This window comes from Schistocerca nitens, chromosome 6 (assembly GCF_023898315.1).
Source record: "Schistocerca nitens isolate TAMUIC-IGC-003100 chromosome 6, iqSchNite1.1, whole genome shotgun sequence".
NCBI classification, from domain to species: domain Eukaryota; kingdom Metazoa; phylum Arthropoda; class Insecta; order Orthoptera; family Acrididae; genus Schistocerca; species Schistocerca nitens.
Genome location: NC_064619.1, coordinates 574,024,144 through 574,046,497, shown reverse-complemented (window position 1 = coordinate 574,046,497; position 22,354 = coordinate 574,024,144). Strand labels below are relative to the sequence as shown.

General features: G+C 41.3%; 1 protein-coding gene across 1 annotated transcript in view; it reads left to right on the top strand.

The window, feature by feature from the left end:
• The window catches only part of LOC126262853 (speckle targeted PIP5K1A-regulated poly(A) polymerase-like), a 206,068-nt gene that overhangs the window by 168,835 nt on the left and 14,879 nt on the right, over window positions 1-22,354 (top strand). Inside the window, exon 10 of the mRNA XM_049959720.1 lies at window positions 17,891-18,092. Coding sequence (XP_049815677.1) covers window positions 17,891-18,092 — 202 coding nt within the window. The remainder of the gene's footprint in view (window positions 1-17,890; window positions 18,093-22,354) is intronic.

Here is a 22,354-nt window from a genome sequence, read left to right as displayed (position 1 = left end):
GGAATTCAATATTGCGAGATCCACAGTGTCGAGAGGTGTGCTGATAATAATGTCATGTAGAGGAAGGTGTAAGCAGATGAATGACGAACACTGACTTCACTTAACACATACAGGAGTGCGGAGCAAATTGCCTCCGGCCAGAACACAAATTGTATATGTACAGCTAAAGAACATTCCAATACAATGATTTTTCCCATTTCTGGATACTCCTAGAAAGTACTCTAACCGTATATAGAAATTAAAATTTTTCAGTTCAGGTGAGTTTTGAACTCACGACCCTCCATGCAACAATCTAGTACCATAACCACCACACTAGGGTGACTGCACTACTCGGCTTCTTCTGCGACATTGCTCCCTTCTTAAGAGAACAGCGTCTTGGTGTTACTTCCTCCTAGTCCGGGAACGAGTCATCGGTCCTGCATACTCCGACTCCCGATGCCTGGCTGTGATCTTCTTAGAACTTTCCCTTGTTGCTGGTTCTTAATTACCTTTCTGCTTGTTGCCTGTTGCTGGAGCTTCGAATTTACCCTGGGTTGCAGGATCCTTATAGGGCTTCATTCGAAGGACGTGGACCATATCTCTGACCTTTCGTCACCTTGTGTCGGGGTCGAAATCTTCAACTTCGTAAGTAACATCAGACAACTGTCTTACAACCTTATAAGGTCCAAAGTAGTGCCTGAGGAGGCTATCAGAGAGACCAACCTTGCTAACAGGAGTGAAGATCCAGACGAGGTCATCAGGCTGGTAAACAACAGGGCAGTGGCTCGTGTCATACCTTCGGCTATTGTTTTCTTGAGCCTGCAGCGTGCAGAGTAGAGCCAACTGCCGAGCTTCCTCAGTTGTGGTTAACACCTGGCCGATGTAGTCGTCATCCACGTCATCAGGATATAACAAAAACACAGTGTCCATCATCATCGTCGCCTCACGCCCATGCACCAGGAAAAATGGTGTAAATCCTGTGGTGTCTTGTTGGGTGGTATTGTAGGCAAACGTCACGAAAGGTAGCAGCTCATCCCAGTTGCTCGGCTCAACATTGATAGCATGTAGGCCAAGTTCTTATTAAGGCATTCAGTAAGCCCATTAGTTTGCGAATGCTAGGCAGTTGTCATGTGATGAGTAATGTTGCAGCGACGGCACAAGATTTGATTGAAATATTTTCCCTCGATCCGTAATTAACGACCTTGGGGCACTGTGTTTTAATACAATGTCTTCCACAATGAATGTGGCTACCTCGAATGCTTCGGCTCTTTTCACGGCTTTTGTAATGGCATAGCGTGTCAGATAGTCAGTGAAAACAATAATCCATCTATTGCAACTAGCAGACGTTGGAAATCATTCGAGGAGGTCAATTCCAACATGCTGGATAGGCGTTTCGGCTGGTGGAATTGGTATGAGTTACCCAGGTGGTTTCTGAGGAACTGCCTTTCTTCTCTGACACTCTCAACAGTGCGACACATAGTCACTGACACTCCTAAATAAAACTGGCTAGAAAAATCTCTTGCGGATCCTATTGAATGTCTTAGTAAATCCTAAATGTGCGGCCTCATGTTTGTCATGAAATTTCCGTAGAACATCTAAGCGCATTTGTTTAGGAATCACTGGTAGCCATCTCTTTCGTCTTGTGTCAAGTTTTTCTTGCAAAGTAATCCATCAACTACCTTAAATTGTCATTTCACATCCTCTGACCAATTTAAGGCAAGCATAATTTGAGATATCTTGGTGTCCTTCTGCTTAGCAGAGAGATCCTGGAGTGCAGCGAGACTGTCACTATCTTCATCGAAGTCTTGGTGATCTTGCACAGGGTTTCTTGAAAGACAGTCGTCATCTTTGTGTTTTCTTCCACTTTTGTACACTATGGTAATGTCATACTCTTGAAGACGTAGTGCCCACCTGGCGAGTTGCCCTGTTGGATCCTTAAGACCTGTCAACCGACAAAGTGAATGATGGTCTGTAACAATTGTGAATGGCCTTCCATAGAGATACTGTCGAAATTTGCACGGGGCCAAGATCACAGCAAGACATTCTCTTTCTGTAGTTGAGTAGTTTGTCTTGGCTTTTGTAAGTGTCGTAAAAGCATAGGCTGTAACCTTCTCTTTTCCATCCGAAATATGCACCAGAACAGCACCGATCCCGTACCCACTGGCATCTTGTGTCTAGTTCTGTAGGTGCTCTCTCATCATACAGACCAAGTACAGGGTCAGTCATCAGAGCTTTTCGCAGCACATCGAAAGAATCTTGTTGATCACTAGCCCAGATAAATTTAGCATCGGCTTTTAGCAACTCTTGGAGTGGCCTGGCTTTGATACAAAAGTCTTTGATAAAATGAGTGTAATAAGAACACAATCTGAGGAAGCTTCTCACATCTGTAATACTTCTAGGAATAGGAAATTCCGTTATAGCTCTCACCTTTTCTGGATCTGGCCGCACACCTTCGTTTGAAAAAGGTGCCCAAGTATTTTGATTTCTTTTGCTCCAAAGAGACACTTTCTTGGATTAAGTTACAGTCCAGCTTGTTAGAGACACTTAAGAACATCCCTCAGTCTTTTTATGTGTTCATCAAATGTCTCTGAGAAGACTGTAATGTCATCTAAATAACAAAGACACATCATCCACTTCAGGTGCCTTTGAAGATTGTCCATCATTCATTCAAAAGTTGCTGGTCCATTACACAAATCAAACAGCATTACCTTAAACTCATACAGGCCCTCGGGGGTGATGAATGCAGTTTTCTCACTATCAGCCTCATCTACTTTAATTTGCCAGTATCCTGAGGACATGTACGTGGTTGAGAAATACTTAGCCCCCTTCAGACAATCTAGTGTATCGTCAATTCGTGGAAGAGGGTAAATGTCCTTTTTAGTTACCTTATTAAGCTTCCTGTAATCAACACAAAAGCGCCAATTGCCATGCTTCTTTCTCACGAGAACCATTGGTGACAACCATGGGCTCTGCGAAGGCTGAATGATGTCATTTTCTCTACCTAGTCGTGAATTATTTAATGTTCCATTGCTGACACACTGTACGCTCTCTGGCTTATTGGTTGATGGTCTCCAGTGCTAATCTGGTGCTTCACCGTCGATTTGTCTAATTTGATCTTCACCTGTGGATTGAAGCATTCAGAGAACTCTTGAAGAATGGCAAGTAGCTGCTTGTGTTGTTCTGTAGTGAGATCTGGTGATAGTCGAGCTAGAAGATCTTGTGATAGTCGAGCTAGAAGATCTTGAGTCGTAGTGGTAGCACTAATTTCACCCACAGGCTCTGCATGGGAGGTTTATATGACGCTCAGCTGTTCTGCAATTAACGGCTCAGCATTTGCTGTGCACATGCGTCTTGGAAGCATCTGCGGTTCTAGGCGACAGTTAACTATCCACAATTCACCAAATCCATTCTTAAACAAGACGACAGAGGCCCAAATGACCAAGTTATTCTTCAGTGGTATGCTTCTCTTTTATTCTGCTACAAGATCCATGGGCTGATGCATGACAGCTACCTATCTAGTGCTGACTCCAGGAATGATGACTTCATCCAGCACACATAGTCTCCACACACTCGTATGCACATCTTCCTGTCCACAGTATCTCATCTCATCTAGCATAATCTTCGAGCGACCACAATCTATAATTCCTTGAGAAGCTTTCAAAAAGTCCCATCCGGGAATGATTTCATGGCTACACTCTTGTAAGACGATGCATTCTAAGGGCTGTGTATGGCCACTTATACCCACACGAATGACACATCTTCTTGTAGGTTTTACATATTTCCCATTAGCCACCTTCAGCAGAGACGTTTTGCTGTTGACGAATACGATTTTCTGCAACTGGTAACAGTTGTTGTGGTCTTCAGTCCTGAGACTGGTTTGATGCAGCTCTCCATGCTACTCTATCCTGTGCAAGCTTCTTCATCTCCCAGTACTTACTGCAACCTACATTCTTCTGAATCTGCTTAGTGTATTCATCTCTTGGTCTCCCTCTACGATTTTTACCCTCCATGCTGCCCTCCGATGCCAAATTTGTGATCCCTTGATGCCTCAAAATATGTCCTACCAACTGGTCCCTTCTTTTTGTCAAGTTGTGCCACAAACTCCTCTTCTCCCCAATTCTATTCAATACCTCCTCATTAGTTATGTGATCTATCTATCTAATCTTCAGCATTCTTCTGTAGAACCACATTATGAAAGCTTCTATTCTCTTCTTGTCCAAACTATTTATCGTCCATGTTTCACTTCCATACATGGCCACACTCCACACAAATACTTTCAGAAACAACTTCCTGATACTTAAATCTATACTCGATGTTAGCAAATTTCTCTTCTTCAGAAATGCTTTCCTTGCCATTGCCAGTCTACATTTTATATCCTCTCTACTTTGTCCATCATCAAGTTATTTTGCTCCCCAAATAGCAAAACTCCTTTACTACTTTAAGTGTCTCATTTCCTAATCTAATTCCCTCAGCATCACCCGATTTAATTTGACTACATTCCATTATCCTCGTTTTGCTTTTGTGGATGTTCATCTTATATCCTCCTTTTAAGACACTGTCCATTCCGTTCAACTGCTCTTCCACGTCCTTTGCTGTCTCTGACAGAATTACAATGTCATCGGCGAACCTCAAAGTCTTTATTTCTTCTCCATGAATTTTAATACCTACTCCGAATTTTTCTTTTGTTTCCTTTACTGCTTGCTCAATAAACAGATTGAATGACATCGGGGAGAGGCTACAACCCTGTCTCACTCCCTTCCCAACCACTGCTTCCCTTTCATGCCCACCGAGCGAGGTGGCGCAGTCGTTAGCACACTGGACTCGCATTCGGGAGGACGACGGTTCAATCCCGTCTCCGGCCATCCTGATTTAGGTTTTCCGTGATTTCCCTAATTCGCTTCAGGCAAATGCCGGGATGGTTCCTTTGAAAGGGCACGGCCGATTTCCTTCCCCATCCTTCCCTCACCCGAGCTTGCGCTCCGTCTCTAATGACCTCGTTGTCGACGGGACGTTAAACAGTAATATCCTCCTCCTCCTTTCATGCCCCTCGACTCTTATAACTGCCATCTCGTTTCTGTGCAAATTGTAAATAGCCTTTCGCTCCCTGTATTTTACCCCTGCCACCTTCAGAATTTGAAAGAGAATATTCCAGTTAATATTGTCAAAAGCTTTCTCTAAGTCTACAAATGCTAGAAACATAGGTTTGCCTTTTCTTAATCTTTCTTCTAAGATAAGTCGTAAGGTTAGTATTGCCTCACGTGTTCCAACATTTCTACGGAATCCAAACTGATCTTCCCCGAGGTCCGCTTCTACCAGTTTTTCTATTCGTCTGTAAAGAATTCGCGTTAGTATTTTGCAGCTGTGACTTATTAAACTGATAGTTCGGTAATTTTCACATCTGTCAACACCTGCTTTCTTTGGGATTGGAATTATTATATTCTTCTTGAAGTCTGAGGGTATTTCGCCTGTCTCGTACATCTTGCTCACCAGATGGTAGAGTTTTGTCAGGACTGGCTCTCCCAAGGCCATCAGTAGTTCTACTGGAATGTTGTCTACTCCTGGGGCCTTGTTTCGACTCAGGTCTTTCAGTGCGCTGTCAAACTCTTCACGCACGATCTTATCTCCCATTTCGTCTTCATCTACATTCTCTTCCATTCCCATAATATTGTCCTCAAGTACATCGACCTTGTATAAACCCTCTATATACTCCTTCCACCTTTCTGCTTTCCCTTCTTTGCCTAGAACTGGGTTTCCATCTGAGCTCTTGATATTCGTGTAAGTGGTTCTCTTTTATCCAAAGGTCTCTTTAATTTTCCTGTAGCCAGTATCTATCTTACCCCTAGTGAGATAAGCCTCTACATCGTTACATTTGTCCTCTAGCCATCCCTGCTTAGCCATTTTGCACTTCCTGTCGATCTCATTTTTGAGACGTTTGTATTCGTTTTTGCCTGCTTCACTTACTGCATTTTCATATTTTCTCCTTTCATCAATTAAATTCAATATTTCTTCTGTTAGCCAAGGATTTCTATTAGCCCTAGTCTTTTTACCTACTTGATCGTCTGCTGCCTTCACTACTTCATCCCTCAGAGCTACCCATTCTTCTTCTACTGTATTTCTTTCCCCCATTACTGTCAGTTGTTCCCTTATGCTCTCCCTGCAACTCTGTACAACCTCTGGTTTAGTCAGTTTATCCAGGTCCCATCTCCTTAAATTAGCATCTTTTTGTAATTTCTTCAGTTTTAATCTACAGTTCATAACCAATAGATTGTGGTCAGAGTCCACATCTGGCCCTGGAAATGTGTTACAATTTAAAACCTGGTTCCTAAATCTCTGTCTTACCATTATATAATCTATCTGATACCTTTTAGTATCTCCAGGATTCTTCCATGTATACAACCTTCTTTTATGATTCTTGAACCAAGTGTTAGCTATGATTAAGTTATGCTCTGTGCAAAACTCTACCAGGCGGCTTCCTCTTTCATTTCTTCACCCCAATCCATATTCACCTACTATGTTTCCTTCTCTCCCTTTTCCTACTCTCGAATTCCAGTCACCCATGACTATTAAATTTTCGTCTCCCTTCACTACCTGAATAATTTATTTTATCTCTTCATACATTTCATCAATTTCTTCATCATCTGCACTGCAGAGCTAGTTGGCATATAAACTTGTACTACTGTAGTAGGCATGGGCTTTGTGTCTATCTTGGCCACAATAATGCGTTCACTATGCTGTTTGTAGTAGCTTACCCGCACTCCTATGTTTTTATTCATTATTAAACCTACTCCTGCATTATCCCTATTTAATTTTGTATTTATAACCCTGTATTCAGCTGACCAAAAGTCTTGTTCCTCCTGCCACCGAACTTCATTAATTCCCACTATATCTAACTTTAATCTATCCATTTCCCTTTTTAAATTTTCTAACCTACCTTCCCGATTAAGGGATCTGACATTCCACGCTCCGATCCGTAGAACGTCAGTTTTCTTTCTCCTGATAACAATGTCCTCTTGAGTAGTCCCTGCCTGGAGATCCGAATGGGGGACTATTTTACCTTCGGAATATTTTACCCAAGAGGACGCCATCATCATTTAATCATACAGTAAAGCTGCATGCCCTCGGGAAAAATTACGGCCGCAGTTTCCCCTTACTTTCAGCCGTTCGCAGTACCAGCACAACAAGGCCGCTTTGGTTAATGTTACAAGGCCATATCAGTCAATCATCCAGACTGTTGCCCCTGCAACTACTGAAAAGGCTGCTGCCCCTCTTCAGGAACCACACGTTTGTCTGGCCTCTCAACAGATACCCCTCCGTTGTGGTTGCACCGACGGTACGGCCATCTGTATGGCTGAGGCACGCAAGCCTCCCCACCAACGGCAAGGTCCATGGTTCATGGGGGGGCTGGTAACAGTACTTCTTCAAAATGACTGAACATGATGCTCCAGAGTCCACAAGAGCTTGGGCTGGTCAGCCATCCATGGGGACATCGACATAGTTCACTATCAATTTTGTAGTGATCAGCAGTGGAGGATTTTTCTCTTCGGTGGCCTCACCTCCAAGGAAGGTTTTCCAAGTTGCGGCAGCTAGGTGATCGGCTGGAGCTTCTAAACGGTGATGGAAACCTTGATCGAGGTGTTGGGGAGTGTGCTCTCCAGCGGCTAGCTAGCGATGATGGTGACCTACATCATCCTGCACCCACACCTTCTTGTTCATCTTCGTCATCCCAGAGTTGGCGTCGGCTAAGATCAGTCTGCTGTCTTCTGGCACGGGCGTCATCAAATATCCGCCGCCTTTCTCGACAATAGTGCACCACATGTCCTGGTCATCCGCAGTGGAAATGTACTGGTTGGTTATCCTAGGTCCTCCAGACATCAGTCTTCCTTGGTGCCCAAACAGGTTCCTCATGCGGCATTGTAGGAATGTAACTTTGCCTGGGTCTTGACTTGTTTATCATTTTAAAGGGTAATGAAGGATGAGAGATTGGGTTCAATGTCTGTTCCACTCTCTTATAACCTCTTGAAGCATCTCTGTTTTTTGCTTGTCGTGCAATCCAAGTGTCTTCTGAACTTCCTCTCTCACTATCTGACGAAGAACACTTGTGAAATCAGTTTCTTCCTCCATCACAGACATTGATATGATGTTTGGAAGCCGTTCAAACTTCTTGCGTGAAATTCTTTTCTTGATGCCTTGTCTCAATATACTGGAACCATTTTATGAAGTCGTCTACTGTTGAAACCTCCTTTAGGAGTAGGGCTTGATACATGTCCTCAGCAACACTCTTCAGGAGATGTGCAACCTTATTTTCCTCCCTCATTTGAGAATCCACTATTTTACGTAGCTCCAAGACGTCTTGAATGTAGGATGCTGTAGTTTCTCTTGGACGCTGTGTCCTGCACTTGCACTTCTGTCGTTGTGTGTCGCCAAAATACTTGCACCTGGAATACTTCCCAGCTTGTGAACTTCTCCTCTTTGTTCTCATACTATTGCTTGGAAGTGCCTTCCAAGTAGAAAAATACGTTAGCCAAACACACAGTGTCATCCCATTTTTTAAATTTGGCTATATATTCATATACCTTCAGCCACTTGTTTGTATCTTGGCCATCGTCACCAGAGAACCCGGAAGGATGTCTCATGTGGTGGCACACAGTTGCTGTCATCGTGACATCCTCCTCTTCTTCTGTATCCGACACATTGTGATCTGTTGAATATGGCTCGAACTCGGGTTTCTCGCCACGTAAATGGTGGCTCTGGCGTGGTCCGATGGGAGCCATTTTGTCGTCGATAACGTGCGGTATCACAAGTTCCAATACCCAGCGTCTCCACCAGAATAATGTCACATAGAGGAAGGTGTAAGTAGATGAATGAGAAACACAAACTTCACTTAACAAAGGTTTATTCAGCACTTGCACATACGGTATATGCAAAGCTACAGAACAATCCAGTTCAGTGATTCTTCCCATTTGTGGATACTTCTAGAAAGTACTCGAACGGTATATAGAAATTAAAATTTTTCAGTTCTGGTGAGTTTTGAACTCACGACCCTCCGTGCAACAATCTAGTATCATAACCACTACACTACGGCAACTGCATTACTTGGCTTCTTCTGCAACAATACCAAATTCAAGTGTATATTAGGAAAGTTTTAGTTATGGCTTATTGTGTTATGATTAGAATATTACTACATGAGAATCATCTGAAAATTTGTTCGCACATTAAAACAGTGTGAAATAATGTAATTGAAGCTACTGCTCTCACATTCCAGCTGCTTGAGAGGTCTCTCTCACAAACCATTTACCAATGATGCCAACCAGTTTATCCATTCAGTTTAAGTGATGCAAGGTTTTGTTTGTTGTTGTTGTTTTTGTTGTTGTGGTTCAAAAAAAATGGTTCAAATGGCTCTGAGCACTATGGGACTCAACATCTTAGGTCATAAGTCCCCTAGAACTTAGAACTACTTAAACCTAACTAACCTAAGGACATCACACACACCCATGCCCGAGGCAGGATTCGAACCTGCGACCGTAGCAGTCCCGCGGTTCCGGACTGCAGCGCCAGAACCGCTAGACCACCGCGGCCGGCTGTTGTTGTGGTCTACAGCCCTGAGACTGATTTGATGCAGCTCTCCATGCTACTCTATCCTGTACGAGCTTCTTCATCTCCCAGTACCTACTGCAGCCTACATCCTTCTGAATCTGCTTAGTGTATTCATCTCTTGATCTCCCTCTACGATTTTTACCCTCCACGCTGCCATCCAGTACTAAATTGGTGATCACTTGATGCCTCAGAACATGTCCTAGCAACAGATCCCTTCTTCTTGTCAAGTTGTGCCACAAACTCCTCTTCTCCCCAATTCTATTCAATACCTCCTCATTAGTTATGTGATCTACCTATCTTATCTTCAGCATTCTCCTGTAGCACCACATTTCAAAAGGTTCTATTTGCTTCTTGTCTAAACTATTTATCGCCCATATTTCACTTCCATACATGGCTACACTCCATACAAATACTTTCAGAAACGACTTCCTGACACTTAAATCTATACTCGATGTTAACAAATTTCTCTTCTTCAGAAACGCTTTCCTTGCCATTGCCAGCCTACATTTTATATCCTCTCTACTTCGACCATCATCAGTTATTTTGCTTCCCAAATAGCAAAACTCCTTTACTGCTTTAAGTGTCTCATATCCTAATCTAACTCCCTCAGCATCATCCGAGTTAACTCGACTACATTCCATTATCCTTGTTTTGCTTTTGTTGATGTTCGTCTTATACCCTCCTTTCAAGACACTGTCCATCCCGTTCAACTGCTCTTCCAAGTCCTTTGCTGTGTCTGACAGAGTTATAATGTCGTCGGCAAACCTCAAAGTTTTTATTTCTTCTCCATGGATTTTAATACATACTCCGAAATTTTCTTTTGTTTCCTTTACTGCTTGCTCAATATACAGATTGAATAGCATCGGGGAAAGGCTACAACCATGTCTCACTCCCTTCCCAACCACTGCTTCCCTTTCATGTCCCTTGACTCTTATAACTGCCATCTGCTTTCTGTACAAATTGTAAATAGCCTTTCGGTCCCTGTATTTTACCCCTGTCACCTTTAGAATTTGAAAGAGAGTATTCCAGTCAACATTGTCAAAAGCTTTCTCTAAGTCCACAAATGCTAGACACGTAGGTTTCCCTTTCCTTAATCTATTTTCTAATGTAAGTCGTAGGGTCAGTCATGCCTCACGTGTTCCAATATTTCTACGTAATCCAAACTGATCTCCCCCGATGTCGGCTTCTACCAGCTTTTCTATTCGTCTGTAAAGAATAAGCGTTAGTATTTCGCAGCTGTGACTTTTTAAACTGATAGTTCGGTAATGTTCACATCTGTCAACACCTGCTTTCTTTGGGATTGGAATTTTTATATTCTTCTTGAAGTCTGTGGGTATTTTGCCTGTCTCATACATCTTGCTCACCAGATGGTAGAGTTTTGTCAGGACTTGCTCTCCCAAGGCTGTCAGTAGTTCTAATGGAATGCTGTCTACTCCCGGGGCCTTGTTTCGATTAAGGTCTTTCAGTGCTCTGTCAAACTCTTCACCCAGTATCATATCTCCCATTTCATCTTCATCTTCCTCCTCTTCCATTTCCATAATATTGTCCTCAAGAACATCGCCCCTGTATAGACCCTCTATATACTCCTTCCACCTTTGTGCTTTCCCTTCTTTGCTTAGAACTGGGTTTCCATCTGAGCTCTTGATATTCATGCAAGTGGTTCTTTTTTCTCCAAAAGTCTCTTTAATTTTCCTGTAGGCAGCGTCTATCTTAACCCTCGTGAGATAAGCCTCTACATCGTTACATTTGTCCTCTAGCCATCCCTGCTTAGCCATTTTGCACTTCCTGTCGATCTCATTTTTGAGACGTTTGTATTCGTTTTTGCCTGCTTCACTTACTGCATTTTCATATTTTCTCCTTTTATCAATTAAATTCAGTATTTCTTCTGTTACCCAAGGATTTCTACTAGCCCTCGTCTTTTTACCTACTTGATCCTCTGCTGCCTTCACTATTTCATTCCTCAAAGCTACCCATTCTTCTTCTACTGTATTTCTTTCCCCCATTCCTGTCAATTGTTCCCTTATGCTCCCCCTGAAACTCTGTACAACCTCCGGTTCTTTCAGTTTATCCAGGTCCCATCTCCTTAAATTCCCAACTTTTTGCAGTTTCTTCAGTTTTAATCTACAGTTCATAACCAATAGATTGTGGTCAGAGTCCACGTCTGCCCCTGGAAATGTCTTACAATTTAAAATCTGGTTCCCAAATCTCTGTCGTACCATTATATAATCTATCTGATACCTTCTGGTATCTCCAGGGTTCTTCCATGTATACAACCTTCTTTCACGATTCTTGAACCAAGTGTTAGCTATGATTAAGTTATGCTCTGTGCAAGATTCTACCAGACGGCTTCCTCTTTCATTTCTTAGCTCCAATCCATATTCACCTACTATGTTTCCTTCTCTTCCTTTTCCTACTGTCGAATTCCAGTCATCCATGACTATTAAATTTTCGTCTCCGTTCACTACCTGAATAATTTCTTTTATCTCATCATACATTTCATCAATTTCTTCATCATCTGCACTGCAGAGCTAGTTGGCATTTATACTTGTACTACTGTAGTAGGCTTGGGCTTTGTGTCTATCTTGGCCACAATAATGCGTTCACTATGCTGTTTGTAGTAGCTTACCCGCACTCCTATTTTTTTTTATTCATTATTAAACCTACTCCTGCAGTACCCCTATTTGATTTTGTTTTCTTAACCCTGTATTCGCGTGACCAAAAGTCTTTTTCCTCCTGCCTCCAAACTTCACTAATTCGCACTATATCTAACGTTAACGTATCCATTTCCCTATTTAAATTTCCTAACCTACCTGCCCGATTAAGGGATCTGACATTCCGTAGAACGCCAGTTTTCTTTTTCCTGATAATGACGTCCTCTTGAGTCGTCCCCGTCCGGAGATCCGAATGGGGGACTATTTTACCTTCGGAATATTTTACCCAAGAGGACGCCATCATCATTTAACCATACAGTAAAGCTGCATGCTCTTTGCTTTCAGCCGTTCACAGTACCAGCCCAGCAAGGCCGTTTTGGTTTGTGTTACAAGGCCAGGTCAGTCAATTATCCTGACTGTTGCCCCTGCAACTACTGAAAAGGCTGCCGCCCCTCTTCAGGAACCACACGTTTGTCTGGCCTCTCAACAGATACCCCTCCGTTTTGGTTGCACCTACAGTGCGACTATCTGTATCGTTGAGGCACATAAGCCTCCCCACTCCCCAACAACGGCAAGGTCCATGGTTCATGGGGGAGGGGGGGGGGTTGTAATAACAATAAACAGGGCTCAAAGCCCTCATACATTCAAATATGTTGAAATTGATTTACAATTATAATGTCTTTAGTGTGATCAGTCGTACGCTGAGGTGACAAAAGTCATGGGATAGTGATATGCGCATATAAAGAGGCAGTAGTATTGTATAAAGATGAACAGAAAATACAGTTGTGTTAATATTTGTTCTTATCTGCTTCTCAGCTATAATAATAGTTCTTATATTTAGTGCAAAAAATAATTATCTATGTACACGTTTTTGCTGATTAATTGTGGAACCACAACAAAACAAACTCACATGGTATATGAATGAAACCACCAATGCCATTCTCAAAAATTAAACATAACCTTACATTATGATCTGTGGAACACACAAATTAAATTAAACTAAACTTCAGTGCTCTGTGGCCTGCAGTTTAAAGGGTATTGAAGCTTATACCCATAATCTGTGTCTACATCCCATGAAGACACTGAATGTGTGTTTTTTTGTAAACCTCATGGTTCCAGATGAAATATTACTGTTTAACACATATTCAGGTAGCGCACCTATTTCGTCCTTTAAATGATGTAAGTTTCTTATAAAAAACCTAGAGAATGTTTGTCCAGACTAAGTATAAAAATTAAACTATAGCTCACATTCAGATTTTTTAATGTTCAGAAATGTACAAAAAGTGATTTGATTGACATAATGAAACCTTCCAACAGATTTCAGGATTACAATTGGATGGCATTGACTTCTTGCCTCAATACTTCAGCTCACAACTGAGCAGTCATCTTCACATGATTATGCCTTTAAAACTTCAAGTTACACACAAAGAAACCTTTTTGAAATGACATCAATCTGTATTTATCACCAACTTTCATTACTTAACGATGCCCCTTGGACTATTTTCCTGAACTGTGGGATTCATTCCAAATCCACTGTGCAAACACGTCAGTGATATCACGAACAAATTCAGCAAATTTATTTCAGTGTCTTTGTGAATTAAATGCTTCAGAGACTGATTTTCATAATGAAAATGAGGTTGCTGCCATCCTTATGTTTATGCGGCTTGTCTAGTGCACTCCTGTTAAGTGGTTTATTACTGAATGTTTTCGTACAGAGAGCGGCAAAAAGATCGGTTTTAAAGTAGATCGGTTTTAAAGTACAAATAACACAAATGTTAAGAGTGATAAAAATGTTTTATTGGTAATTACAGAATGGTGCTAATGGAAATTAAAGAAAATAACATTGGAACAACAGATTTCATCAGTTTAAGGTTTGAAGATGACGTCCTCCAAATGGTGCCCTTCTGTGATGAAACACTCTTCCAGTCTCGCACCAAAACTGTCAAAGATCTCCCCTAACATTGCAGGAGACAGGTTGGCGATTTCTTGAGTTATGACCACCTGAAGTTCACCCAGAGTGTGGGGCTTGTTTGTGTAAACTCTTAATTCAAGAAACCCCACAAGAAAAAATCACGAACGCTTAGATTAGGCAAGCGTACTGGCCATGCAATATCCCCGAAACATGAGATTACTCAGCCACAAAAAGTCCATCACCTCATTTGTCTGTATGGGCAGTTGAGCCTTCCTGCTGGAACCACATCCTACTGTGCACTAAGCATTTTCTCCGAAGCTCAGGGATCAGGAAGTTTTGTAACATCAACAGATAACATTGCGAATTGACCATAACAGTTTGACCACCCTCTTCAAAGAAGTATGGCCCAATGACACAACTTTTTGTTACACCACACAGTGACCTTAGAACTATGCAGAAAACGTTCATCAGTTCTTCAGGATTTGTAGCTGACCAATAATGAAAGTTCTGTTTGTTTACATAACCGTCCAGATGAAAATGCACCTCGTTGCTTGTCAAGAAAATTTTTTCATCTGTCATCAAATCAATCATATGCTCTGAAAATGCTTTTCACATTGCATAGTCATTGGGCTTTAACTGCTGAACAATAGCCATTTTGTATGGATGGACATGCAGATCAGACCGCAACCCCAGATCACGTAAGAAACAGATTGACCGTCCTTATGGCGGAACAGGCAACCGTAAAAATAGTTTTCCCGTCGGTCAACAGATGTCTCAGGCGACGCTACAATGCTAGCTGACCTGTCCATGTCGCGGAATTGGCAACGCTGTATCTTCGGTGACATGAATGACGCTGATTTGTGTTCGGCTAGAGCGTTGCACGCGAAATGCATTCGTCACACAGCTGACTGTGTACCATGATCGGCTATGGTTTTTCCCGAGTTTTCAATCGAAGAATGTAGATTAGCTCCTGTAATTCTACAAACCAGGTTTATTTCTACTATAGGGATACTTCTCACAATCATATGCGAAATTAAATAAATGAAAAGTAACACACAAATATTTCTCGTGAGTTACTGTTTAAATGCAGACTGTATTGCAGTCGCATAGGTTTTACACTCGCCTTCCATGCCGTCTATTTCCTCTTTGTTATACAGCTCTTCTGATACGGATTATGTTGGTAAAAAAGATCTCCACGTGCAGGTTAACACTAGAAAGTTTTCAAAACCTCAACGTCTTTGAAATATAATCCGTTAATTTACTGACAAATATTGCACTGAGCAGTGGGTTTCGCGTCCTGACATTACCGACATAATTATTTATTTTGCATAAAGTATGTATAGGGATTAGGTGAGTTATAACTACAAGATATTTTTCACATTGAGACTTTTTGTTAAGAAACAGATTTTGCTTCCTTTCTAAGTATTTCTGTAAGCGTTCTTAAGTATAACCACATTTTGCATTTGCTTACTGTTAGTTGTAAACGAATATAATTTCATGTACGCACTTAACAACGATATCTTCGAAAAAAATAAATATTGTGAAACTTTAAATATTGTGAGTAAAAAAAAATTCTGTGATGGTAAACATCTTAACTTTGCAGTCAGCACATCTACTACTGTCACATGCAGTACTGTTTTGCTCAGATTTAACACATTACTTCTTTCTAGTTAAACGTGGTAGAGTGATCAAGGAAAGGCAATGAAAATTATTTGTGCAGCCTAACAGAGAATCTTTATTTGGTACTTAAATACAATATGAATAAACTACAGATTTTTTATAATTTTCAGTTTTGAGACAGTTCTACTACACTTGTCTTTGAACATTTAAAAAAGTCCAAATCACAGCAAAGATTTCATTTAAAAATTATATGATATGATTCTTGTAAAGGAAGGGCTGCCACGTTACATCAGAATATAAGATCGACTAAATGTATATAGGATCGAATGCTTAGGGCTCTTCATTAATTCTTACTAGTAACTAATTTATTGATTTACCTGAATTTAAAATCCACTCGCATAACCTTTCTTTATCTTTGATGGGAAATCTGAACATTTTTAATTCAGGATTTGTTCGTCTACTCCTTTCCACAGTTGATATACTCGCAGGTCCTCGGCATGACGACTCGATCCACTACCACTGATGTGTCAGAAACAGCTGTACTTCACAGATGCCATATAGTGGAAAGCTGCACGCGTTCGGCCGATGTTGCCACATATTTCACAAAACGGAGTGCCATCTAGTGGTTGATTCCACAAGTAAGGGTGCGACGCTGTTGCCGCCTGGTGGCCGTTCCCTGACAAGGGTTGCCTGCTAGACCAAGCGATCAGGCAATCTGTTTCTTACTTGATCTGGGCCGCAACATTCGTCTTACTGAGTGGTCAGACATATGCAAAGCAGCAGTTTGTTTATGGGTTAGCTGCCGAGGACTGGCTTCCCCAGCTTCTCTTACTCTATCAATATTCTATGGCATCCAGCCTGATATTGGACAGCCTGTTGACTCCCGTTTCAATGCTGAACCAGTAGCTCTGAAGTTACTCAACCACAGCATAATTGTGTTGCATGTTGCAACATTTCCTCATGGACCTAAATTAAAACGCCTGCAGAACTGCCGCTGCACAGCAACACAGGAATTGCTACTTTTAAAAAATACCTTGACAACAAACGCACAATGCTCAGCTGATCACTACTCCTGGCTACTAAAAATGTCCATGTGTTGGCTCTGAAATGCGCCATTCCTCACCACCCCACATCATCTATTCGCTCATCACGCCGCAGCAAAAACCATCTGATCATTTTGCGGCTCCTTATACTTTCTTCAGTCACTTTCTGTTTTGGAACCATTAGTGGAATGACTCATTTTAAGAAGTGGTTCTCCAAGAAGTTTAATAAATATGGCATGATAAAAAAAATCCACACATTCATTGGCTGCATTTATAAAATATCCCCTTTCTGATACACACAGTTCCTTCCTACTTTTGTTTCTTGCACCTCTCCCCCAAATCCCTGCCTCTCCTGATCTTTAGCCCCCACAATATTACGCCACAGTGGCATATATTCCTTAGCCACTGACTCCACATGTAATTTGCTTGAACACTCTTACTCATACAATTCACTCAGTCCCATCCCATTGGGTTTGCCAATCTAAACCACGGTTAAAGGCGCTGCAGTGATTTGAACAATTAGTATGTTTGTAAATCTAACAGTGGAAATTCCAACAATATAGGAAAGATGGACATGTTAAGTTGCAGACAGGCACAAGAAAAAGAAACACACACCATTCAATCACACAAGCAAAGACTCCTCATGTATGCACGACTACAGACTGGCAGCTCAGCCCAGAATGCACAAGAAGTGTTTCTCTTCCTTTTTCTGACAAAGGCTGTGGCTGAAAGCATATGTGTGAGTGTCTATTAAATGCGCCTGACTCCAAACTTAATGTGTAATGTTTACAGTAACTAGCAATCTGTCTTTCCCTACATTGTTGCATGAATAACTACAACTGATCTCTTTTCTACCTCTTGTCTGTTGCAACCACTTTTGCACGTGTACTTATTACTTGCATGCAAGCAGTTCAAATATTCTGCCTTCACCCATTCTCTTTCTTCTGTTGAATAATTTTTCTGTCTTTCTCTACTTCATATTCCCACCTGTACAACGTTTTTAATCTGTAAAACTATATTTTATCTATAAGATGCTTTCTTTCTTGTTTATATTGTAGCTAATCACCTTACTCAATGTGTGATGTTTTCAGGAGCACCAGCATTGCTTTTTAAGGATTTGTGTGTCCCAAGGGAAGTGGATGACAGTACAACTTTAAGTGCAGACCTTTTCCTAAAGCCGGAGTACCTTGGTGCAGTGGACATTGCTGCTGAGTCAGCCAGACAAATGCTATTTGCACGTTGGACACATGCTGTTGTTGCACTTGTTCCTGAATTTTTAACTAGATTTGTAAGGTATGGATTGTATGCAATTGTACAGGTACTTGTAAGTTCTTGTAAGATAAAACTTATTCACGCATTTCCTGATGAAACATATATCATGAAAATTGCATTTTACTTCATCATTGATGTGTTGTGGGATCCCATTGGCACAGTTATCAATAGAGCAACATGTATGAGTCCTATTTCTCATATCTTATCTTCATGGTCCTTACATGCAGTGTATGTTGGCAGCAGTAGAATTGTTCGGCAGTCGGCTTCAGATGCCAGATATCTAAATTTTCTCAATAATGTTTCTTGAAAAGAACATTGCCTTCCCTCCAGAGATTCCTATTTGAGTTCCCGAAACATCTCCGTAACACTTGCATGGTGTTTGAACCTACTGGTAACAAATTTAACTGCTTCGATTGCTTCATTCAGTCCGACCTGGTACAGTTCTCAAACACTCAAGCAGTACTCAAGAATAGTTCGCGCCAGCATCCTATATGCAGTCTCCTTTGCATGTGAACCACTCTTTCCTAAAATTCTGCCAGTAAAGTGAAGCTGACCATTTGCCTTCCCCACCACAGTTCTCACATACTTGTTCGACCTCATATCACTTTGCAGTGCTATTCTCAGATATTTAAATGACTTGACTGTGTCAAGCAGGGCACTAGTAATACCGTATCTGAGCATTACAGGTTTGATCTTCCTACTCATCCGCATTAACTTACATTTTTCCACATTTAGGGCTAGCTGCCATTCGTCACACCAACTGGAAACTTTGTCTAAGTCGTCTTGTATCTTCGTACAGTCACTCAACTTCGACACCTTACCATTCACCACATCATCATCAGCAATTAACTGCAGATTGCTGCCCACACTGTCAGCCAAATCATCTATGTATATGGATAACAACAACGGTCATATCACACTTCCCTGGAGCACTCCTGATGATACCCTTGTCTCTAAAGAACGCTTGCCATTGAGGGCAACATACTGGGTTGTATTATTTAAGAATTTTTAGCCACTCACATGTCCGTGAACTTATTTCATATGCTTGTACCTTCAGAAACAGCCTGTAATGGGACATTGTGTCAAATGCTTTCTGGAAATATAGAATCTGCCTGTTGCCCTTCATACATAGTTCGCAGTATATCATGTGAGAAAAGGGCAAGTTGAGTTTCGCATGAGTGCTGCTTTCTAAAACCCTGCTGATTCATGCACATAAGTTTCTCAGTCTCAAGAAAGTTTATTATATACGAACTGAGAATATATGCAAGGATTCTGCAGCAGACAGAAGTTGGGTATATTGGTCTGTAATTTTGTGGGTCCATTCTTTTACCTTTCTTGTACACTGGAGTCACCTGCACTTTTTTCCAGCCGCATGGGACTTTACGCTGGGCTAGAGATTCACGATAAATGCAAGCTAGGTAAGAGGCCAATGCTATAGAGTACTCCTTGTAAAATTGAACTGAGGTTCCATCTGGACCTGGTGATTTATTTGCTTTCAAATCTTTCTGTTTCTCTGTGCCGGGTATGTTTATTACTATGTTGTCCATACAGGAGTCTGTCCAATGGTCAAATGACAGTATGTCTGTACGATTTTTCTGTGTGAAATTTAAAACTTCGGCTTTTGTTTTGCTATCTTCGGTTGCCACACCAGACTGGTCAACAAGGGAACTGAATAGATACCTTAACCTGCTGAGCAATTTTACATACAACCAGAATTTTCTTGCGTTCTCTGCCAGGTCTTTTGCTAAGGCATGACAGTGGTAGTTGCTGTATGCTTTGCGCATAGATCTTTTCACAGACGCACAAATCTCTACTAACCTTCACTTGTCATCATTTTTGCGTTTCCTTTTGAAGTGAGAGTGCAACAGCCTCTGCTTCCTCAGCATCCACCAAATTTCATTATTAAACCATGGTGGGTCTCTACCATCCTTTATCCACTTACTAGGCACATAAGTCTCGAGACTAAAATTTACAATTTGCTTAAACTTTGCCCATAATTCCTTTCCATCCATCTTACTGGAACTAAGTGATGCCAATTCACTGTCTGAATGAGAAGTTAATAACTGCTTATCTTCTCTATCTAGAAGAAACACCCTTGTAGCCTTCTTGACTGATTTATTAGCTTTCGTAATCATAGTTACTATAACAGCATCATGATCGCTAATCCTCTCTTCTATACTGACTTTTATGTGAAGCTGAATAATGTTTGTGAATTTATCAGCTACTTTTTCTTCTGTGAATTTGCATTTGTGTACACACAGAATATGAAGTTACAGACATTTTGTCTAGACTGACTTTAATTTTCCTAGTGTGAACCCTCCGTTGTCATAGAAACAGCAAGATGTAAAAATCTGAAGATAATGGAAGGTATTCACTATAAAGGGGTAAGACTGGCTGCTGGATCCTACAGGACCACTGAGCCACCACTATCCATCCAGTTGCAACTCCTCATTAAGTGTTTGGCAGTTCTGGTCCAACACACAGTCACTAGTATTCCACCTACTTAATTGCTCACCTCTGAAAATTCCATTCTCTAGTCACCCATGGATAATTAGCCATATCATATCTCAGTGAAAAGAGATCTAGTGTTACTTCAAATGGATCAGATTCCACTTCTTGCAAAAGAGTGGAGCTACCATTATTGACTCTTGAGGCCCAACATGAATGTGTATGTCCTTAAATATGAGAGGGATAGTACTCTGGCACTGATTTATAAAAAGAGGTTTACAGTGTCTTCTGCCAGCACTTCAGTAATGTAACAGTTTACACTCATGAATGTAAGCAGAGGAGTTGCCTTGGCTGCTCCTTATATTTACCTTATAGTGCCTTCGAGAGCTGACTACTAGATGAATGTACGAAGGTGTGCTGAAAAGTAAAGACTCTGATTTTTTTATGTGAAAACTTTGAAAGCTTTTTAAATAAAACAAATGTTATTAACATTCTACATCTTTATTCTTGATGTCTGCATATTTATTTCTCAGCATAGTCAGCCTGGTGGCAAACACATTTCTCGCAACGAGAGACCAGTTTGTGCACTGCTTCATCACTATCAAAGTGAAGCCCTCAAAAGTGTTCTTTAAGTTGTGGAAACAGATGAAAATCAGATGGTGCCAAGTCGGGACTGTATGGAGGATGATTGATGACATGAACCGTTGTTGCAGATGTTGCAAAACTCGAGTGTGGCCAGGAACTGTTATGCTGAAGGAGAGGATGCTCCATGTTTGGACCAACTCTTTGAATTCGTAACTCGATTACAGCAAGCTGTTACTCACACACTGACATAGAACTTATATTACAGATCACCATGTTACACGTAACAATCCAGACCCCTGTCATGGCAGTTGGTTGCAAATATGTGGACATGTAGAATAAAGACATAGAATGTTAATAACATTTTCTTGGATTAAAAAGCTTTAAAAGTTTTCACACAAAAAATTCAGAGGCAGCACACCCTCATATCATGTGGAATGCTGAGGTACATGCTGTCTTGAGGTCATGGGAAGAGATGAGATTTATTTGAATTATAAAATTTCTTTGCTTTTATTCTGAGAGTGCACTCTAAGGTGTCCAGATCATGTATCCAGCACAAAAATCTGTCTACAGGTCAGGAATGATGGCAGTCAAGTTTAGGCTTGCTCTACACACTTAGGGTGTTTAGCAGTGTTCTGAGCAAACTGCTGTGAATGTCATTGCCAGTGTGAGTGTTAAATATGATCATAGTGAGTTACTTAGAAATTTTTATTCCATTTGCTGTGATTTGTCATTGCTGGTGGTGGTAAATGACAAATTCTATATAAGCAAGCAAGAGAGACAATTTACAGGGTACATACGTTCTTCGAGTGCAAAGTACGTGTACATGCCCACCACAACTGGCCCTTGGAACCAGTAACACTGCCTTGAATTGTGCAACCCGCCATTTTTCATGAATCAAACTAAAGTGCATCTGGAACAGAGCACACACCCCTTTGTGTACTCTAAGTAGGAAGGATATGATACTCTTTAAAGGATACCAAGTCATATAGGAATTTGGAGGGGGGAGGGGGGATAGCAGTCAAGGAGATATACGTGATAGCTACTTAATAACTACTGTGGCAAATTGTAAAGTACGCCCACGTGCGGTGTTCACCGGGCCATGCAAATGAGAGATGAGAACCTGAAGTCAGTAGAAACAACCCCTTATCAAAGTGTAGTTCTTTACAGCCACTGAGACAAAATGGAATCCTATTAAGTTGCCTGGGCGCTGCCCTTTGACACAGGGTCCCACCTGTGCAGTGCATGAATGA